The 19,835-nt window shown below is 47.8% G+C and overlaps 3 protein-coding genes across 9 annotated transcripts in view; 2 read left to right on the top strand and 1 right to left on the bottom strand.

Annotated features, from left to right (window-relative positions):
- Positions 1-977, top strand: part of DHX32 (DEAH-box helicase 32 (putative)) — a 54,211-nt gene extending 53,234 nt beyond the window's left edge. For all 4 annotated transcript variants that reach the window (XM_081251403.1, XM_081251401.1, XM_081251404.1 and 1 more), the window contains one exon: positions 430-977. In XM_081251403.1, the coding sequence (XP_081107529.1) occupies positions 430-601 (172 nt within the window). In that variant the 3' untranslated portion in view covers positions 602-977. The remainder of the gene's footprint in view (positions 1-429) is intronic.
- Positions 791-14,129, bottom strand: BCCIP (BRCA2 and CDKN1A interacting protein). The gene is made up of 7 exons (XM_081251443.1): positions 13,946-14,129; positions 9,993-10,067; positions 8,803-8,883; positions 4,962-5,051; positions 4,019-4,206; positions 2,380-2,551; positions 791-1,211 (listed from the first exon to the last, which is right to left on the bottom strand). Exons 1-7 carry the CDS (start codon positions 14,090-14,092, stop codon positions 1,041-1,043), a joined length of 924 nt encoding a protein of 307 aa, XP_081107569.1. The 5' UTR covers positions 14,093-14,129; the 3' UTR covers positions 791-1,040.
- A 55-nt stretch (positions 14,130-14,184) lies between these two features.
- Positions 14,185-19,835, top strand: part of UROS (uroporphyrinogen III synthase) — a 34,525-nt gene continuing 28,874 nt past the window's right edge. For all 4 annotated transcript variants that reach the window (XR_014017249.1, XM_081251459.1, XM_081251461.1 and 1 more), the window contains exon 1: positions 14,185-14,609. Coding sequence is in view for 3 of the 4 variants with exons in the window: in XM_081251459.1 (XP_081107585.1) it covers positions 14,516-14,609 (94 nt within the window). In the remaining variant the exon portion in view is untranslated. The remainder of the gene's footprint in view (positions 14,610-19,835) is intronic.

Raw genomic sequence — 19,835 nt, forward strand, 5'->3', positions numbered from 1 at the left:
GGGCAGTGTGATGTTCTAGGCAGGAACCAGGAGTAACTACAGGTGTGTCCAGCTTCAGCAAATGGTATGGTATTAGTAAGAGATGCAAAGATACTCCCTCTTATGCACCCAGAGTTCTCCCAAGCATCTGATCTGATCTGTCGCAAAATTGTGATGGGCCTTGGGGGAAGTAGCTGTTCCCCCCGGTGGCGAGAGTGGGGGTGTCACTTCCGCTGTGTGGAATGACCCTAGAGGACCCAACTTATCCTAGAAATGCAACTGGATTGTTTCTATGTAAACCACAGAAAGTATTCATTCTACAAAGACAGACCAAGCCACTGAGAAGTTCGAACTAATCAAAATTCTACAAGCAGACTCTCCAGGCCTGGGAAGTGTCCACTCATGTTTGGTACCTCTCACCAAAAATAATAATTTTTTTATTTTAAACAGATTTATGCAATTGGCACCACAATATTATTTCAGTAATCTGCCTCCTAGTGAAAGTAAGGATATTCTACAGCAAGTGATGGATCACCTATCACCCATTTCAACAATGAAAAAGGAACAGAAAATGTGTGAGAAGTGCCCTGAAACTACTGAACAGAGATGCACTGTACAGTGACTCTCAAGAACCTTCTACACAAAACCTGATGTGCAATAAATATCCCAAAGGCAGCCTAACAGCTGGTCCACCGGAGTGATGTGCAGACACGATGTGAAGATGGATGTCGTACCCCACACAGGATAGGATAGTCTTGAAAAGAATAACACTTTTTGCATATTATTTAACAACTAAAAATAGAAGTTTTTATTGAGTTCTTTAAATTACTACTCCATGTTTTTCTTCTTATTGGAAAAGTTTTTAATCAACCATTCTTAATTTGACCAAAATTTTAAAAAGCAAAGATATTTTGTAAATGTGTCACAGACACGGGTGACAGAACCCTACTTTTTGTAGAGGACCTTAATCTGAATAAAGTCATGAGTTTTTCCGTAAATCTCCACTGAGTCTTCTGGTAATTTTTACAAAAACAAGCCCACCACTGTCCATGGGAAATGGGTTAGACAGATAGATGTTCTTTCAGTTTATCCATGATTTCATTCATTTTGTCGCTTGGAATTAACATCACAGTTCGCAGGGGCTTCATTGGTACATCATCAAAGGACCATCGGCCTCCCAGACACGTGTCACTCTCCTCCTGCACTGAGTAGTTGAACTTCAGGACTGCCTTCTAAACCAAAGAACCAAAAATTTTAAATGCAGACAAGCTAAAGGCAAAACTCACTTAATTGATAACAAAAAGTACTATGTTTGGCATATGTAATAAGACTGACAGCTAAAGGAAGCAAAACACAGAATCAAAGAAGCTCAAATGGGACAGTCAGGCAGACGTTATAAAACACTCACCAAATAGATTTCTAACTTAACATGAGTATGGATAGAAGTGTTCCATTCCTAAGAGGGGAACAAGCAGCTAAGTAATATTAACACTACTACCCACCTAGATACTGTTTATAATTCTGAAGTCGCTCATATTCATAATCTCATTTGATTCTCAAAATAATCTCATGATACACAAGTGAAATTAAGACTCATAAAATTTGACAGTTAATGAGAAGAATCATCTTTAAATGCTGGTGTTGTTACCCATTGTCCCAGCTGCTTCCTTAGCATAACGCTGTTGTGTGAAGACAGGCAGGTCTGCGTAACCAGCCCATCTTAAAACACCCATTACATACGTCCCTGACATGGTCTGCCTGAAGTGCTGAGGCACACATTTTTAAAACTTTAATTTTCACTTATTTACTTCCTGAAAAACAAGGGCAGAGCTGAATGTATAGTGCTTAGTCTTTAGTGGATGCCTTAAAATAAGTGATATCATCCAACCCAGGAAAATGTGTCCCCCTCAGAGATGTGTTTAACATTTTTGAGAGGAAGGCAGCATAAGAAAGTATATGCTCTGGTATCTGGTTGTCCGTCACAGCACAAGCTTTTACAGGGAGAAAGTGCTAAAAATCCCACCAATGGGGTGGCCTCCAGGACTAAGGGCACAGGGTGGCACCTGAGCCAGCACTGGGAGAGCAGGGTCCACCCTGTCCTCCACACCAACCAGATAGTGGCTCCAAGCTCCCTTGGACTCAACGTCCCCATCTGTGCACACAGGCTGATGGTCACCGCCCAGAGCGGTTTGAGAATACAGATCTCACAGTAAGCATGTCGTCAGCATGGTAATCACCTCCTCCCCACTCTCACTGCATTACTAGCTCCTAGCTGCTGTAGATGCGGAGGTTTAAAAACAGAAGGACTTTGACATAAAATGGGAGAGCAATAAATCCTGATTATTATCAAGAAAATCCTTATTTACATCTAAACAAAGAGATGGAACAGGATGGTCTTACCTCATAGAAAAATTCTTCTTCTGCATTTGCAAACATTAACTCATCTTTCTTTTGGTTGCTCCATTTCTTTTTGGAACTTTTTCCCGCTTCCACGAACGTCTTGCTAATGAGAAGGTAAAAGGAACACTTCCCGCACGGCTTGTTAGTTTTGTGCGCCTCCGCTAGTTCTTTCCTATGAGGCATACAATACACACAAGGTTTGGCTGATGGGTGAGGCGAGATCCATCAACGAACCAGAGCACAGAGAAAACCGGTGAGGCCTCTTCTCTGGGTTCTGCTGTGACGCAGGCTTAATGGACAGACATTAGATCTGGACGCTTCTAAAGCAGTGAGTTTTCTTTATGCATCCAGGTGCACATTCAATTGACTGTGGCAGTGCCTTTTATAATAAACGGTACGATGACTCTCAGATTATGCTCTGAGCTGTGGATACACAGCAACTAACAGAGGAATCTCAAGTTCACACGTCACTGCTCTGTTAAAAATACCTAAGAATCTGGATTTTCTAAAACAACAAACATTTAACTGAAGCACACAAAGGCACACGGCCATGACCAATGCCATTACAGCATGTGACCACTACAATCTCCAATCACCACGTCTGGGACTCATTTCTGACCTCCTGCAGGAATGGCCAGACAGATGCCCCAAACTACCACAGTCAATGAGATAGCAATGAAGCCTTTAATTCTTTTCTTCCTTTCTTTAAATCATACAATAACCCTGTGCATCTGACCAAACAAAAATGTAAAGAAACTCAGAACAACCCACTGCAGCTTTCTTCAGTAGAGGATCGGGAGAAAACAGATCACCCTCTCCTGAAACCAAATAAACATGAGCTCCAGCTGATCAGGAAAAAAAGACAACGCAAAACAAAAAACACTTAGGCACCAGGAGTACAATCTGAGTATTAGCTGAGGGGTGAGGAGGAGTATGAGAGTAAAACTAAAAAGCAATGCATCTATAAAGGAAAAATGGGAAACCTAAAGGTTTTCAGGCTGTAGTTACATTCGCACCAACTACTTCCAGGGAGATCACAAAGAAGTGCCATGACCTCTGAGAGATAATATTCCGTAAAGCCTGGGGCCTGCCTGTAATTTTATCCTCCTCCGTTTCAAAGCACGGGCAATGTCAATTCTTAGCCCTTCTTACATTTAAAATATTCCTGTAAACTTAAAACTACTGAATTAAAAAACAAAGTAACAAACCCTGAGAAGCCAGAGAGGCGGTATCAGGACCATGGTTGCATTAGTCATAAAATATCCCAGTGGAATTTAGGAGTTGTACTGTTTGTTATTGTTGTAATTATTCAACATTTTATTTGTGTTACAGAAATCTATCTGTGAAGAGGGTTAAAAGCTTTAGTCAAATGGAGGTAAAAAGTCTATGAAACTCAACAATTTTTATACCATTTAAATCTCTGAGATTATTAAGCCTACTATCACAATATTCCTAAGTAATTAAAACTGTTTTAAAAAGCCAATTATTAATAATGCATGCAGCTCACAGGCACTCCCACCACTCGTGCTTAAACCAAGGGCAGAACTCTTTCTGTACCAACATATTCCATTTGAATCACATTTCTGAATCCACTTGGGGAAAAAACTACCGTTCAGTGGCATTTTCCAAAGTGTCTTACTGAAGCTGCTGGTGCATGGGCAGCGCAATCTGTGGAGGAACGTTAATGAATCTTTCACTCAGCAGAAAGCCCACAGGCCTGGTGGCGTCACTGAAAAGCTTGTCCAGCTGTTCAACCACACTCTTTTCACAGTTCTTCTCGCAGAGGCGTAAAATGAACTCTTTAATTTGTTCAGCACACGGGGTACCCTAGAAAGCAAAGGGAAGGCTCACTTTTTATTACAGGCCATCACTTACAGAAGAAAACTCCAAAGCGAGAGCTATCACTTTTTATCTTACAGGTAAGGGCAGTTTTCTGCCAAAACCTTTAAAACCTTATATGTTGTCAGTGTTGATTGCTTAAGTATTTCTCTAAAGTAACTACACCTGGTTATTTACCATCCCATAATCAGGGGTCAGAGAAGGTTATACTAACACTCAGACATACTGGGATGGAAATTCTAATCCATCTCATAAAGACAGATGGAAGTAACTGGAAAAGCTCAATTAAAAATTACGATAAAGTATAGCCTGCATCTTATTCTAAGGAGGGGAAGCTGCTGGTTGTTTATTAGAACTCATCAACGAGTCAATAAAAAGTAATGAATGAAAATACAAATAAATGTCCGTAAGTGTCCTCAACTTCGGAAATCAAAACAGCTGCAGAGACAGAACAGCTCCTGTGTCAACACCAGCACCAGGACACCCATTCCTGAAAAGCCAGGGGACGATTCTCTATACCACAGGCAGTAAATGACTTTAACTGGGTACGGAGCATTCAAAGGAAAACAAAAACACCTTCATACTGCAAAAAGGATTACAGTAAGATTTCACAAGAGCACACATATGTATAGTTAATATCACTGTCTGATATAAAAGATACTTTTATCATGCATTAAATAAAATTAACTCCTGAGGTTTTGGCCTAAGGAATAACCATTCTGAGGCCAGCCAGGGAAACCAACCTTTCTTTCAGTTAAATTTAAAAGACTTATGAAACCAAAAATCCCATCTTCATCCACATCATCATCGCTGTCTTCTGAAACATCCGTTTGCTATTTTAAAAAGAAAAAAAAAAAAACTTTATATTTGGTTGGAAAGAAGTGCAATACCAAGTCTTGGAATCCAGGCCTCGTTTATCTTTCCACTTTTCAAACGATAACTTTGTTTTACCGTCATCACCTCAGAAAAGCACCGCGGGCTAAGATCGTGTGGTCTTGTTCACGTCACTTTACCTCCCTTGATTCTCTCCTCTTCTTACATTCTGGATGACCTCCTGCTGCTCTAAATTTCTCTTTACTAGACTCTTAAGACATTTTCCTCAATGTCTTATAAATCCAGAACAGATAAGACCTCATGAAGGAAACCATTTTAGTCTGTTTTCTAAGCGGTCTGGCTGGAGCCGGCCCAGCCTTGTTTCTCTGTGGGTCCACCACACTGTCTCACCTAAAAGCCACACTTCCTGAGCACCGGCCGGTCCCCACCACTGGTGAAGCGGAGCAATGCCTCCGTGTGCATGGGCAGGAGAGAAGAAAACGAGGGCGAGAGAGGAAATGAGGAATCGAGAAAACACAACTAAGAGTGAGATGCCTGACTCCACCTTGAGCTTCCTGGCTCGGCTGTACTCGACTCGACGCAGAGTCCACATTTTCTTTTACCTGTTGCTTGTTTGCTCGTCCCAGCTGTAAACTCCTCTCGCAGCATCCCCGGCCCCCAGCACAGAGCCAGGCCAGACTAAGTCCTTGGGGAACAAGTGCTGAATGAATGAAATAAAACGAGGCTGCTGCTCCTCCACCGAAGCACAGCAGGGACCCACGGCGGCCCGTCCGTCCCTGAACTGGTTCTGTGCGAAGCGGCGCCAGCACCACGGGCTCAGCCAGGTGCGGTCGGCAGCGCCAGAGCGCCCCCCGGTGGCCGGGGCCTCAGGGCAGGAACAGAGAGCGGAGCGGAGCCTGCCCGTGGGGCGGAAACCAAAGCAGACAGAGCTGCGGGAGGGGCCTGGGCTCCCGGAGGCCGGCGAGGGAGTACGCGGCTCACGGATCCAAGCTGACGGTGCCACGGAGGGGGCCTCAGGCGAAGGGGCGACCAGGCTTCACAGCAGAACACTTCCACTGAAGCTGGCGGTGCGGGAACACGAAGGGGGGGGCGGCTGCGGCGAGGCCCCGAAGGCCTGGGTCACCGCCAGGGCGGCTGCCAGACACGGGAGAGAGGCTTCGAGCTCAGCAACGCAGGAGGGCGCCGAGGCAGCTCAGGAGAGACTGACGCAGTCCCGGCCAGAGGACCAAGGGCACGTCGGCTCTTGGAGGAGAGGGGAGAGGAGCGCAGAAGAACGTACTGCGTGAACCCGCCCTGGTCCTCCGAGAGCAGCACGGCGGCTCCCGTGCACGTCAGAGGACCCCCGGCCACTGTGGCAAAACCTGCGTGGTGCCGACGGACGGAAAGCCGGGGCAGGAAGAAGGCCCCTCAGTGTGAAGCCCTGTGACCCCCCAAACCCCCCGTCGGTGAAAAGCAACGAGCACCCTGGGACCCACTCAGCCTTCCGCCCCTGGACAGGCCGCGAGGCGCCCCGCCCGCAGCCGCGGCTCCACCGCTCCGAGGCGCGGGCCCCGCCCCCGTCTCCCCCCGCCCCACCCCCCGCCGCCCCGCCCCGGCCTGGCCAGAAGCCTGCCCCTCCCAGCCCACCCCTTCCCTTTCCCGGGCATCTTCACTCAACACGATTCTTCGTGGCAGCCGAGTTCTGAGCAACCCGCTGCAGGACACCGGGGCCCTGAGACTCCAGCCTCGCGCCAGCCACGCACACGCAGTCCCCAGCCCCCCTCCACTTCCCTCGGAATCGCCTTCTCTAGAAGAGTCCAAATCCCCCAGTTCCAAAGCCTCCAGAGAAAGCTCTGGCAGTCCCTGTCCTAGGAACAAGAAGCCCGGGTCCCTGGGACACCTCGGGTATCTCTGTGGAAGCCAAGGAAGCCATAATTGTAATTTAGACTTCTTTGTGTAATTATCCAATGAAAGGCTGAATCCCCCGACTAGAGAATAAGCTTTTTCAAAAATAAAAGCGACGGCTTCTCATCGGGATGCATCAGGTCTCGGGACACTAATCGGCTAGAGCTCACGTGTGTCTGTTGACAGAGCAGGCAGCTGCTTCTCCCCACTGCGCTAATAAAGGGATGCTACCGAGGTGTCACCCTCTCTCACCTTCCTGACGTTGTGTGCTACAGGCTCTGAATGTTGGCAGCAGGTCTGAAAAGCGTCTGTTGTATTTAGTAACGAAGATGTTGGTGATCCCATCAGTTTCAGGACCTCGGCAGAGTGTTGGGGGTAAAAGCCAGATTAAGGTGTTTAGGAGAGGAGGTGGAAACCAAATGCAAAATATCTTTCAAGACTTTTGGCTTTGAAAACCAAGTGAGATGGCTGAAGGTGAGGTCGTTTGAGTGGAACCTTAGACTGAGGTGGAGTTACTTATTTTGCTTTTTTACAATAAGCTAGACGATAGGTGCTGGGAATAGAAAAAGACTTCAACGGGGACAGTTACACATACAGAGCACAAGCCGAGCGCCAGATGCTGTTCTAAGCATCTTCTCTCACTCACCTCCCCCCCACCTATGAAGCAGGCACCATCCTCATCGTCAGAGATGCCCGCGGAGAAAGATGAAGGTCACCGTGCAGACTGTATTTTCCACAGAAGGCTGAAGCGATTTTTCCTATCCCACATTCTCTTCTGACAAAGTGACCTAGACACTCCTCCCACTGAGGGGGGCGGTCCATGCGCCCTCCCCTTGGACCCGCACAGGCCATCACGTCTGCTGATCAAATGAATGGTGGAAATCACCCGGTAACATAAGATGCTCTGCACTTCTGCCTCGCTCTCTTGGGTAGGGAGGGCCACACTACAGAGACTGAGGCCCATGGCTCCAGCTGGGATCCCAACAGAGACACAGGAGTGAACCATCGTGCAAGGAAATCCGCCAGCCCCACGCTGAGCCTCTGCAGCTAATGTGCCCAGAGCGAATACGAGCTGTCCTCACTGAGCTCTGTCCAAAGTGCAGAGTCACGGGCCAAACAGAGTACTGCTGCTGTCCTAAGACTCGAAGCCACAGGGCAGTCTGTCAGACAGCAGAAGAAACGTACAGCCAGCGGAGGGTGCACGCAGAGGCGGATTCGTCCCAGGCCTGCTCCCTCCTCCTCCAAGTGCCACCCCCTGCTTTGCATGACACCACTCCAGGCTTTCCCCCTTTTCCCTCTCCTGTCACTCCTGAGTCTCCTTGGTAGGTTCTGCCACTTAGCTCACCCCCCGACTAACGCTGTTAGGACCAGACTCTGTCCCTGGCCTCCCTGGACAACTTCAGCCACTCCCATGACTCCAGTGACCATTTATGCACTGAAAGTGCCCCAGTGTCCAGCTGCTGTGCAACATCTCACCTGCATGTATCACAGGCAAATCAAACGCAAAATGTACAGATCCAAACTCGTGTTCCCCTCTTCACCCGACCCTCCTCCATGCTGGCTACCTTGGTTCTCCAGCCAGACACTAGGGTATCATCCTCAACTCCTTTTCCGCTCACTCTCACACCCAACCAGTCATTAAGCCCCGTCGTATTTCACCTCCCCAATATCTTCTGAATCAGCCCACTTCTCTCCCTATCCACTGCCACAACCTAGATCACTGCATTTAATAACCCTGAATTGCTGAGATGGCCTTCTAACCAGTAATACTTTCCAATTTGAGTTTCTGACCTACTTGCTATAAAACAGGAGGAACTTAGGATAAAGAACTAATTTAATCAGAATAAACACAACTGTCCTGCTTACCTTAATCACACTCCCGATATGGTTCTGTTGAATTAAGAGATCTGTTAGTTCTGCAGTGTTCACAGGAGCTTTTAGGAAAAGCTAAGAGGAGAAAAAAAAATATTTTAAATTAAAACCGAAGTATGGGACTTCCCTGGTGGCACAGTGGTTAAGAATCTGCCTGCCAATGCAGGGGACACAGGTTCAAGCCCTGGTCCAGGAAGATCCCACATGCCGCGGAGCAACTAAACCCATGCACCACAACTACTGAGCCTGCGCTCTAGAGCCCGCGAGCAACAACTACTGAGCCCGTGTGCCACAACTACTGAGCCCGAGATCCACAACGACTGAAGCCCACGCGCCTAGAGCCTGTGCTCCGCAACGAGAAGCCACCGCAACGAGAAGCCCGCGCACCGCAATGAAGAGTAGCCCCCGCTCGCTGCAACTAGAGAAAGCCTGCGCGCAGCAACAAAGACCCAATGCAGCCAAAAATGAATAAAAATAAATAAATTTACTTTTTAAAAAGACTAAAACCAAAGTATGATTTCTAATAAAACTTCTAATTTCCATATTCAAATAAAAATAATGAAATTTCAATGATTTGACCAGGAAGATGACCCAGAAAAGCAATCCCAAGAGAAAAGAAAAGCCGGAGCAAATCAAAGAAGTCAAGGCACAGAATGAGACGAGGCAGTCGGTGGTAATACAGGAGGTCTTGGGGAGGGGAGCGGACAGGGAGGAGAAGAGAGGGGAGGAGGGTGGACTGGACACTGGAGGCTCTAAAGGGTGGCGAACCAAAGCCATCTTATGTGGAGTAAAGGAATATGGAGAAGCAGCAAGCCTGCTGCTTGTGGCACCAGATGGTGGAATCAGTGACAGGGCCATTACGTGAGACTTCCTTTAACCCCACAAAGCTTAGAAATGAATTAGAGAAAAACAGAATAATAGCTCACGTAATTAAAATATGAAAGGGAGAGTATTTTAGAACACAGAATACTTAAATATTTTAATCAAAGGAAGGGGTCTGGGAGCCGAGGCACAAATAGGGGAGTCAGCCCTGGAAAAGAAAACAGTTCTTCCTTCCAGGCAAAGTGGAGAGGGTAGGAGTGGGAATTCTAAAATAGAAAAGATGAAATTTGACAGAACTGATATTGAATGGTCTGGAATTTCTTAGAAGAGCAAATGCATGTGTAATGAATACAAGACAATACCTGCTGCAGTAATTTCTTAACTCCGTCGTAATCGTGATCTGAGATAGAATAAGCTTCGAATTCAATATTCACTTCCTGTAAATGACACACAAAATAGGTCATCATACATAACTCAGTAAGGTAATTCAGGCATTATTTTCCCTCCCCACCTCATTCTTTTTGGCTCTGTCTCCATCTATGGAACATGCCAGAAAAAGGACAAGAAGAAGAAAATGTTACCAAAAGAACTATAACTGCCTAGGCTTCAAAATAAGCAAACATTGCCAAGACTGCCATCTGCACAGATGACAAAGCACCTTCACACCATCGCCTCATTTGAAACAAAAGCCTGAGAAGAACAAAGCATTCAGAGTGACCTAGTTTTGATGTTGAGAAAGTCTGTTCTGGATAAAGCAAATGAGAAATTATTATTTTACCTGACTGCAGTTAAGAGTGAGCAAAGAACAAAATCACTTCAAAAGTCCTTGGCAGGGGCTTCCCTGGTGGCGCAGTGGTTGAGAATCTGCCTGCTAATGCAGGGGACACGGGTTCGAGCCCTGGGCTGGGAGGATCCCACATGCCGCGGAGCAACTAGGCCCGTGAGCCACAACTACTGAGCCTGCGCGTCTGGAGCCTGTGCTCCGCAACAAGAGAGGCCGCGGTAGTGAGAGGCCCACGCACCGCGATGAAGAGTGGCCCCGCTTGCCACAACTAGAGAAAGCCCTGGCACAGAAACGAAGACCCAACACAGCAAAAATAAATACATAAGTTAATAAACTCCTACCCCCAACATCTTCTTTAAAAAAAAAAGTCCCTGGCATTGCCTAGAGCTTGATTCAGCCCATGGATTTGAGGCCACGCTTCATTCACTGGGCACAAATTTACTGAGTATCCCTCTGTACCAAGCACTGTGCCAGGCACTCAAGATGAAAAGGTGAGCAAAGCAGACATGAATGATCATGCCCTCCTGGAGCTTACGGTTTAGGTGGGAATACAGACATTAAGGAACAGTCATGGAAATAAATATAAGCTTACAACTATGCATGCTATAAAACACAGGTGAATGGTGCTACAACAGCTTAAGAAATAGGAGGTTGGAAATTCAGGAAAGGCTTCCCTTAGAGAAGTGACACTTGAGCTGGGAACCTAGGACCAGTAAAGAGAGCTCCTGGCACAGCACAGACGAAGGCCCTGAGGCAGGAGGAAATATGGTGAGTGCAAGTAACTAAAAGGTGTGTGTAGCGAGGCTCCCTGATCTATCTCTGTAAAACAACAATAATAACAGACTCTAAGAAGCAATGCCACTGAAATATTCCATAAATAAATGAAAGGATTACTTCACTCCAAAAAAAAAAAAAACTTAAAGGCTTTTAAGTGCTAAATAAGATCAGTCCTTGAGGATCCTAAATCATGCATTATTATTACTATTATTGCTGGAGGATAAATTCTCACAAGCAGAATTACTGAATCAGAGGATTTATACACATTTTAAAGTTTTGATGTTGTCAAATGGCCCCCCAAAAAGGGTGCATCAATTTATAGTCCCACCAGCAGTATATGTAAGTGCCAATTTTCTTACACTATCATCAGTGACGGTTACTACACAAATTTCTAACCACTGGCAGACTGATAGATTATCCATGTTAACACAAGAAGTGCTGAGTTCTATAACCCAAAGTTAGCAAAAGCCAGTTAAAGATCTAAACAAAAACTGGTGAGACCACATTTAAGGCAAGGGGCCAAAGTAAAGAGCTGCTTTGTAAGGGAAAGCTCTGTTCCACGGAAAATATATTATATACCCACACCACAATCACAGCACTAATCCTGCACCCATGCTTGCCTTGCTCATGTTTATCTCTGACTTTATTCCCCCATCACTCTCTTCCTTATTCTGATCCCGCCATATTAGCTGTTTCTCTGTCCAATAACCATGAGGACTTTAGATTTTCATACAAATTAAATGGGAAGCCACTGGAGCGGTCAGAGCAGGGAAGTGAGAACAGATCTACATTTTTTTTTTGGCCGCGCAGTGCAGGACGCAGGATCTTAATTCCCAGACCTGGGAACAAACCCATGCCCCCTGCAATGGAAGCGCGAGGAGTCTTAACCACTGCACAGCCAGGGAAGTCCGTAGACCTACATTTTTTTTTTTTTTTTGCGGTACGCGGCCCTCTCACTGTTGTGGCCTCTCCCGTTGCGGAGCACAGGCTCCATACGCGCAGGCTCAGTGGCCATGGCTCACGGGCCCAGCCGCTCCGCGGCATGTGGGATCTTCCCGGCCCGGGGCACGAACCCGTGTCCCCTGCCTCGGCAGACGGACTCTCAACCACTGCACCACCAGGAAAGCCCTAGGGCTACATTTTTAAAAGATCTTTCTGCTGTGGATGGAGGAGAGATTGTAGGGGAACAAGAACGGGAAAAGGCATGCCAGTTAAAAGTTACTGCAGGGCTTCCCTGGTGGCGCCTGCCGATGCAGGGGACGCGGGTTCGTGCCCCGGTCCGGGAGGATCCCACGTGCCGTGGAGCGGCTGGGCCCGTGAGCCATGGCCGCTGACCCTGCGCGTCCGGAGCCTGTGCTCCGCAACGGGAGAGGCCACAACAGTGAGAGGCCCGCGTACCGCAAAAAAAAAAAAAAAAAAAAGTTACTACAGAAGTCGAGGCAAGAGAAGGTGGAAGGGTGGACTTTGACCGTTGCAGAATCAGTGATGAGAAACGTCTGGATACTGAAGGTAAAGCCAACAGAATTTACTGATGTGGGATGAGGAAAAGGGAGGAATTACAGTTAACTTTCGGGTTTTGGATTTGAGCAGCTGGTGAAATCCGGCAACCATTTATGTAAGCAGATACGTTAGAGGGTCCCTGCGAAAAAGAACCAGGAATGGCTTTCTTGACATAAGAGAGTCCTAGTTCCTCCTCAAATGATATCCGTAATATCTGAGTTCTGCAGGAGCTAATGCCCCCACCCAGGTGGAGGACCGAATGCTGATGCTGACCCTCCAGACTTCAATCAGCTAAAGCCTGGCCTCTGTTGACCTTCTGCCCCCATTTTATGCTGAATTCGCCTCTGCTCAAGCCCCCTCATGAATATGCACGTACCCTTAGCTTAGAACAGCAGTGTTGCTATTTGGGGGAGACACTGCTTTGGGAAAGACCCCCGGTGTTCTCCTTACTTGCTGCAAGTAATAAATCCTTCCTTCTCCTCATCTTCAGCTTGGTTGTGCTCACTGCCTCGATCACCCACCAAGAGGTGAACCCAGTTTTCAGGTACCATTTAGAGAAATGGCAAAGGTTAGGATCAGGGGCATAAATGACCAATTCTGCCTGGCAGGTGTTGAGTTCGAGGCTACCTATTAGACATTCCGGGGTCTTCAGGACCATTCCGTCCTAATTATTCATTCAAGAAGTGTTAACTACCTCTAAATGACAAGCTCTACGGTAGGACCCAGTTCTAGGAGAACATATCACCAGGACTTGGTCTGAGGGGCAGAAAAGACAGCTTAGTTGAGATCTGAACAAAGAAGGGAAAACACTGCAGGAGAAACGCAGCGCGCAAAGAGGAGCAGGAGGCTGGCCTTCGAGAAACGGGAAGGCGGCCGCCGTGAGGGAGGCAGGCACCGCGAACCCGGCGGGGGCGCTGCGCGGGGAGGGCAGAGGATGAACTCGTGGCCCAGAAGGATTTGGGGCTTTAGCCTGAGAACTAAAAAAGGCCACCGAGGACGGTGCCGTTGCGGCGCTGGGAGGGTCCACGCACCCGGCCGGGACAGGACTTTTGAAAATAACTTTCTGTGGCTGCGATATGTAAAAGACCGAAGTGGAATCTGAGTGAGAACCTTTTCTCACCTCCAGTTTCTGCTTAAGGGCCTTCAGGTACGGGGAAGTCGCTACTCCAAGCAGCTCACACACTCACATGGCTTTGACTGTCGGAAAGTTTCTTCCCAGACATAAGCCAAACCGGGGTCGCGTGTGTTTCTCACCTCACTGACGACCTCGTCGTCTTCATCCTCCTCTTCGTCACTGTCTTCGCTGTCTTCGTCCTCATCCTCGAGTTCATCATCCTCGTCCTCATCGCGAGGAACCGGAGACCCGCTGCCCACGGCACGCCGCTTGGGCCTGGACGCCATGCTGCCAGCCCCTCTGCGCCTGCTCAACTTCCATGAGCCCGCCCTTCCGGACCCACCCATTACAAGCGGAGGGGATAGGAGGTCACGAAGAACCTCGGCGCGGAGTCAGCCTCAATCCCACTGCCCCTGGTGGATTCCACAGCCTTGATACCTAAGCGTCAAGTCCAATCTGGGGTCCTATATTGGCCTTTTCTTCCTTCTTCCATCCATTCTCAAGCCTTTCCAAGGTTCTCCCTCCCCTTCGCGCAGTGGTTCGACCCATCTCCAGGTATCCGTGGGCCTGGGTGTCGGTGCGCATGCGTGAGCTCCAGCTGAGTGAGGCCGGGGCTTCAAGACCCCTGGAGCAAGTGCTGGTGCTTGAGGCCCGGGGAGGGCCGTCGCCATGGCAGCGCCGGCCGCGCGGTGAGGGGGCCGCCATCCCGGATGGTAGCTCCCGCAGCTTCGCTGCCTGCTGGTGGGAACCGTGAGATTCCGCCCCCGACTGGGCGCCTGCCGAGTGCCTCACCAGCCAGACGAGGTAGGTGTCGCCCGCGCACGGTACCGACGACTATGCGGCGTTCCGCAGGGGCCGGCCTGCTGCCCTGCCGGTGTGTGACGAGTCGGGAGCGGAACCCGGAGGCCAGTGCTGGCCTGGGTGCTGGGCCGTAGGCCGCGGGCAGTGGTCGGCCCCGAATGGAAGGTCGCCGGATCTGTGCAGATGCCCTCACGCCTGGTTAAGGCCTAACTTTGCGGGCGTGCCACAGCACAGTCGGTGGCACAGCCTTGTCAGTGATGAATGAAACCGATCCTGAGCGCATTTCTCAATCTGAAAGTTTAAAGTCAGGGATCAACCTTGTATGCTTCAGGGCCAGTGGGGATTTCTAAATTAGACCCGAGCCTCTTTGGAGAGAACAGAGTGTAGGGGACTTTGGCAACGTAGAGAGCGTGTACCGGGCAGCTGCTGCCAGATGTGGCCGAGTGGAAATGCTGCCCAGTGTGGTCAGTTCTCACATTTCAACAGAACCTGGCGTTCTGGACTTTTACCAAAAAAATCTTGATTTGTAAAACTTGTACCAAATAAAATTCATCTACCGGTCAGGTTTACCCACACACACTGCCAGTTTGCAGCCTGTTGTAAAGAATACTATTTGGAGAGAAAGTCACAAATTAGAGAAGACATCTGCTTTCTGAGAGTGAGGTCTATGGCTTTCCTTTTTTTCTGTCTGTAAAATGAGGAGAGTAGGTTGGATGAGTGTGACTGCAAAAATGGAATGAGCTGTCCCCAGGTTGTGACACTGGATGTTGGAGAAGTTTAAGCAGAAGTGTGATAACCTCTCAATGATCCTTCAGCAGCAGGAAATGGAAGCAGGATACCTTCAGGGTCCTCAGAGCCAGAGTCCCCATGATTGTGTTCTGTGAGTTCTGTCTTTCCTAGCAGTCTTGCCTACCAGGCCACAACATGGAATATAATATGTGTAAACATCAGGGCTTCACATATGATGGCATAGCTTAAAATGGCCCCTTTGGGTCCTGTAACAATGTAAAAACATCTTCCAGTGATGCACGAGAGAGATAGCTGTAAAGAAAGACCTATGACAGGCTAAGATTAGAAAAAGACTCAGAAGACACTGTGCCAGCCTATCAATAGAGCTGCACTGAAATGTCGTGGGTGATTTTTTCCCCTGTTTCTCTATACTTTTTTTGGTAAAAATACGCAGAACATAAAATTTACCATTTTAAGCAAGTGTCCAGTTCAGTGGCATAAAGTATGTTCACATTTTTGTGCAACCGTCACTACCATCCCTCTCTAGAGAATTTTCATCTTGCTAAACAAAATTCTGTACCCATTCTGAACACTAACTCTGCAATCTCCCCTCCCCCAGTCCCTGGAAAGTGGTTTTCCTTCTCTGTGAATTTGTCTATTCTAGGACTTCGTATAAGTGGATCATATAGTATTTATCCTTCTGTGGCTGGCTTGTTTCACTTAGCATAATGTCTTCAAGCTTCATCTTTGCCATCGTCTGTGTCAGAATTTCCTTCCTTTTTAAGGCTGAATAATATTCCATTGTATGTATTTTTGTTGTTGTTATCCATTTATCCATGGATGGACTCGGGTTGCTTCCACCTTTTAGTAATTGTAAATAATGCTGCTATGAACGTGGGTGTACAATACCTGTTCAAGTCCCTGCTTTTAATTTTGGGGGGTATATATTCAGAAGTGGAATTGTTGGATCGTATAGGAATTCTATTTTTAATGTTTTGAGGAACTATACTTTTTTGTATTTTGCAAATTTTCCACAATAAGCATGTATCGCTTTGATATGACAAGGGGGGGAAAGCCTTACTTTGTGCCCTCGGATTAGTACCCAGTGTTGAGCTCATGGTCAGTGTGTGAATGGGTAGCAAATGCGAATAAGTGGACTACCGTGGTTTTGTCATTCAAGAAAATATGGTACTGACCCCAGGGAACTTAGCTCAGTCAGAGACTAGATTGCTGACCTGCTGGCCCAATCTTCACCTTCAGCTCAGAATTTATCTTAAAGGAGCAGAGAGGTGGTAACAAGTGCTTGGGAGAATGGGGATGGGCTCCAGACTTCACCTGGAAAGAGGTGAAACTTCACCTCTGCCACTTACTGTGTTGTGTGATCTTGAGCCTGTTACCCAACCTTCAGAGTTTTGGTTTCCTCTTCTGTAAAAGAGGAATAATAATACCTTCCTTGCTGGTTTAAATGAAGATTAAGATCTTGCATGTAAAATGCTTAGCCTGGTAAATCACACAGAGTATGTGCTGGGTAAAAGGGTGGCTGCTGTTATTGCTGATCTCAGAGCAGCAGGACATGGTTAAAAAGTGTGGGTTTGAGGTGTGGCTCTTTCTTACCAGCAAAGAGACCTTAATCAAGTCAGTTTCCTGTCTCTTTAAGGAAAAGTGACCATTCCCCCTGCTCAAAAGTCACTGTGTAAATCTAGAGTGCGAACAAATATTACTGAGCATCTACTATGGGGAAGAAAGTCCCCCAGTGGTTCAGAGAACCCAGCCCATTTTACAGATGCAGGAATTGAGACCAAGAGGAGAACAGCATAGACCAGAGCCCAGGCTTCAGCCCCTCTAGCACAAGCTTCTCCCACTCCACCAGGCCTCTCGTCAAAATTCAAAGTGGCTCACATACAATCCTCCTTGTCTAAAAGCTTGAGAATACCCCCGCCTCTCCTACTGTTCCTGGCTTCCTCGTATTGTTGCAATACAGGTAACAGGTGTCGACTGAAAAACAAAAATAAAAACCGCACAACAGGGCTTCCCTGGTGGCGCAGTGGTTAAGAATCCACCTGCCAATGCAGGGGACATGGGTTCGAGCCCTGGTCTGGGAAGATCCCACATGCCACGGAGCAGCTAAGCCCATGCGCCACAACTACTGAGCCTGCGCCCTAGAGCCTGTGGGCCACAACTAATGAAGCCTGCACACGTAGAGCCCGTGCTCCGCAACAAGAGAAGCCACCGCAATGAGAAGCCGGCGCACCACAACGAGGAGTAGCCCCCGCTTGCTGCAACTAGAGAAAGCCCACGCACAGTAACAAAGACCCAACTCAGCCAAAAATAAATAAAAGAAAATAAATTTATTTAAAAAAAAACAAAAAACAAGGCTTCCCTGGTGGCGCAGTGGTTGAGATTCCGCCTGCTGAAGTAGGGGACACGGGTTCGTGCCCCGGTCCGGGAAGATCCCACATGCCGCAGAGCGGCTGGGCCCGTGAGCCATAGCCACTGAGCCTGCACGTCCGGAGCCCGTGCTCCGCAACGGGAGAGGCCACAACAGTGAGAGGCCCGCATACCGCAAAAAAAACAAAACAAAACAAAAAAAAACCGTGCAACATGAGAGCTGTGAGTTCAGTTTCATTTGGGGCTTAGTGAGGACTATAGCCCAGGAGACGGCCTTTCAGATAGCTTGGAGGAGCTGCTCAGAAGAGGTAGGGGGAGGGCAGCAAATATATGGTTCTGGTAAAGGGGGTGCGTGCAATCGAGCACACATATCGGTAGAAGGCTGCTGCTAGCCACAGGAGCTGACATCTCCATTAATGATTTTAGTGCTTTTATAGGTATGAGAAGATGCAAGAAATTGGGTTCATAAAATTTTCTCCTGAAAATATCTAACTATTTGAAGGCCTGTTCTGCCAGATTTTCCAGAGCTCAGAGTGCCTTATTCCTGATCTCTGCCCTGAACTCCTTTCGGGGTGTGTCAAAGGTCAGCGACTGCAGTGGCTGGTAACCTCATTCTTGTAGAGGCAGAGGGAGAACGACATTCTTCAGTGAGCACAGGCGTTTCTTACAGCAGGGAGCTTTCAAATTGGTCACAGGAGTGCAGGGAGAAAGGAATTCCCGAGCTCTGTTTCCACCGCACTTGCAGCTTCAATCTGGATGGGACTGTATTCTTTCCCCAGAGCTGCCCCATCAGAGTACCACAACCTAGATGGCATAAACAGCAGAAATGTACTGTCTCGGGCTTCCCTGGGGGCGCAGTGGTGAAGAATCCGCCTGCCAATGCAGGGGACACGGGTTGCAGCCCTGGTCCGGGAAGATCCCACATGCCACGGTGCAACTAAGCCCGTGCAACTGAGCCTGCACTCTAGAGCCCGCGAGCCACAGCTACTGAGCCTGTGTGCCGCAGCTACTGAAGCCCGCGCACCTAGAGCCCGTGCTCTGCAACAAGAGAAGCCACCGCAATGAGAAACCCGCGCACCGCAGCAAAGAGTAGCCCCCCGCTCGTTGCAACTAGAGAAAGCCATGCACAGCAACGAAGACCCAATGCAGCCAAAAATAAATAATTTTTTTTAAAAAAAGGAAATGGACTGTCTCACAGTTCCAGGGGCTAAAGTTCTAAGATCAAGGTGTCACAAGGGTGGGTTCCTTCTGAGGCCGTGAGGGGGAATCTGTTCCAGGCCCCTCTCCCTGCTGCTGGTGGCTTCCTGGCACATCTTTGACATTCCTCAGCTTGTAGATGCATCACCCCGATCTCTGCCTTCATCTTCACTTAATGTTTTCCCTGTATGTACCTGTGTGTGCAAATTTCCCTTTTTTATAAGGATGCTAGTCATAAATGATTAGGGCTCACCCTAATGACCTCATTTTAACTTGACTGCATCTGCAAAGAGCCTATTTCCAAATAAGGTCACATTCTGAGGTCCTGGGGGTTAAAAGAATTCAAAATATAAATTTTGGATTCAGTCCACCACAGAGGCCAAGTACAGGGACTTGCCATTTCACTGCTTGCTCTTCATAGCAAGTGACTGGATGACTGGTGTTTGAACTTCTTGATGGGAACAGCTAAAGGAGTTCTGTGTGAAGGTGTACCTTGGCCACAGTGACATATTGCTGAGAAGGGGTGGTTTGTTCACTTTTTGTGAACCCCCTTGCCTGCCCCAATCCCTAGAATACTCTAGGCTCTAGTAAATGAAAAACATCTTAGCTGGCTTTACCCATCTTAAACATATTCCACATGAGTTTGATGCTGAACTCCTTTATTTGTTAATCCCAACAGACCTTGTATACAAAGTGGTTAGAATAAGGATACTTCACCCTAAATCATCTACCCCAGCAGAATACAAAATCTGAATCAGAGGAGCCCCAGACCCAGAGGCGCACTTTTGAAGCCTTTCTTCCAAATCCTGGCAGTTCGCAGTAGGAACTACCTTGACTGTCTCTTTCTCAATACTTCGCTCACAGTTCTGTGGTTGTCCATCCTCCCCCACCAGCCTTGGAGTTCCTTGAGGGTGG

This window comes from Mesoplodon bidens (genome assembly GCF_964165515.1).
Source record: "Mesoplodon bidens genome assembly, chromosome: 1".
Lineage (NCBI taxonomy): Eukaryota > Metazoa > Chordata > Mammalia > Artiodactyla > Ziphiidae > Mesoplodon > Mesoplodon bidens.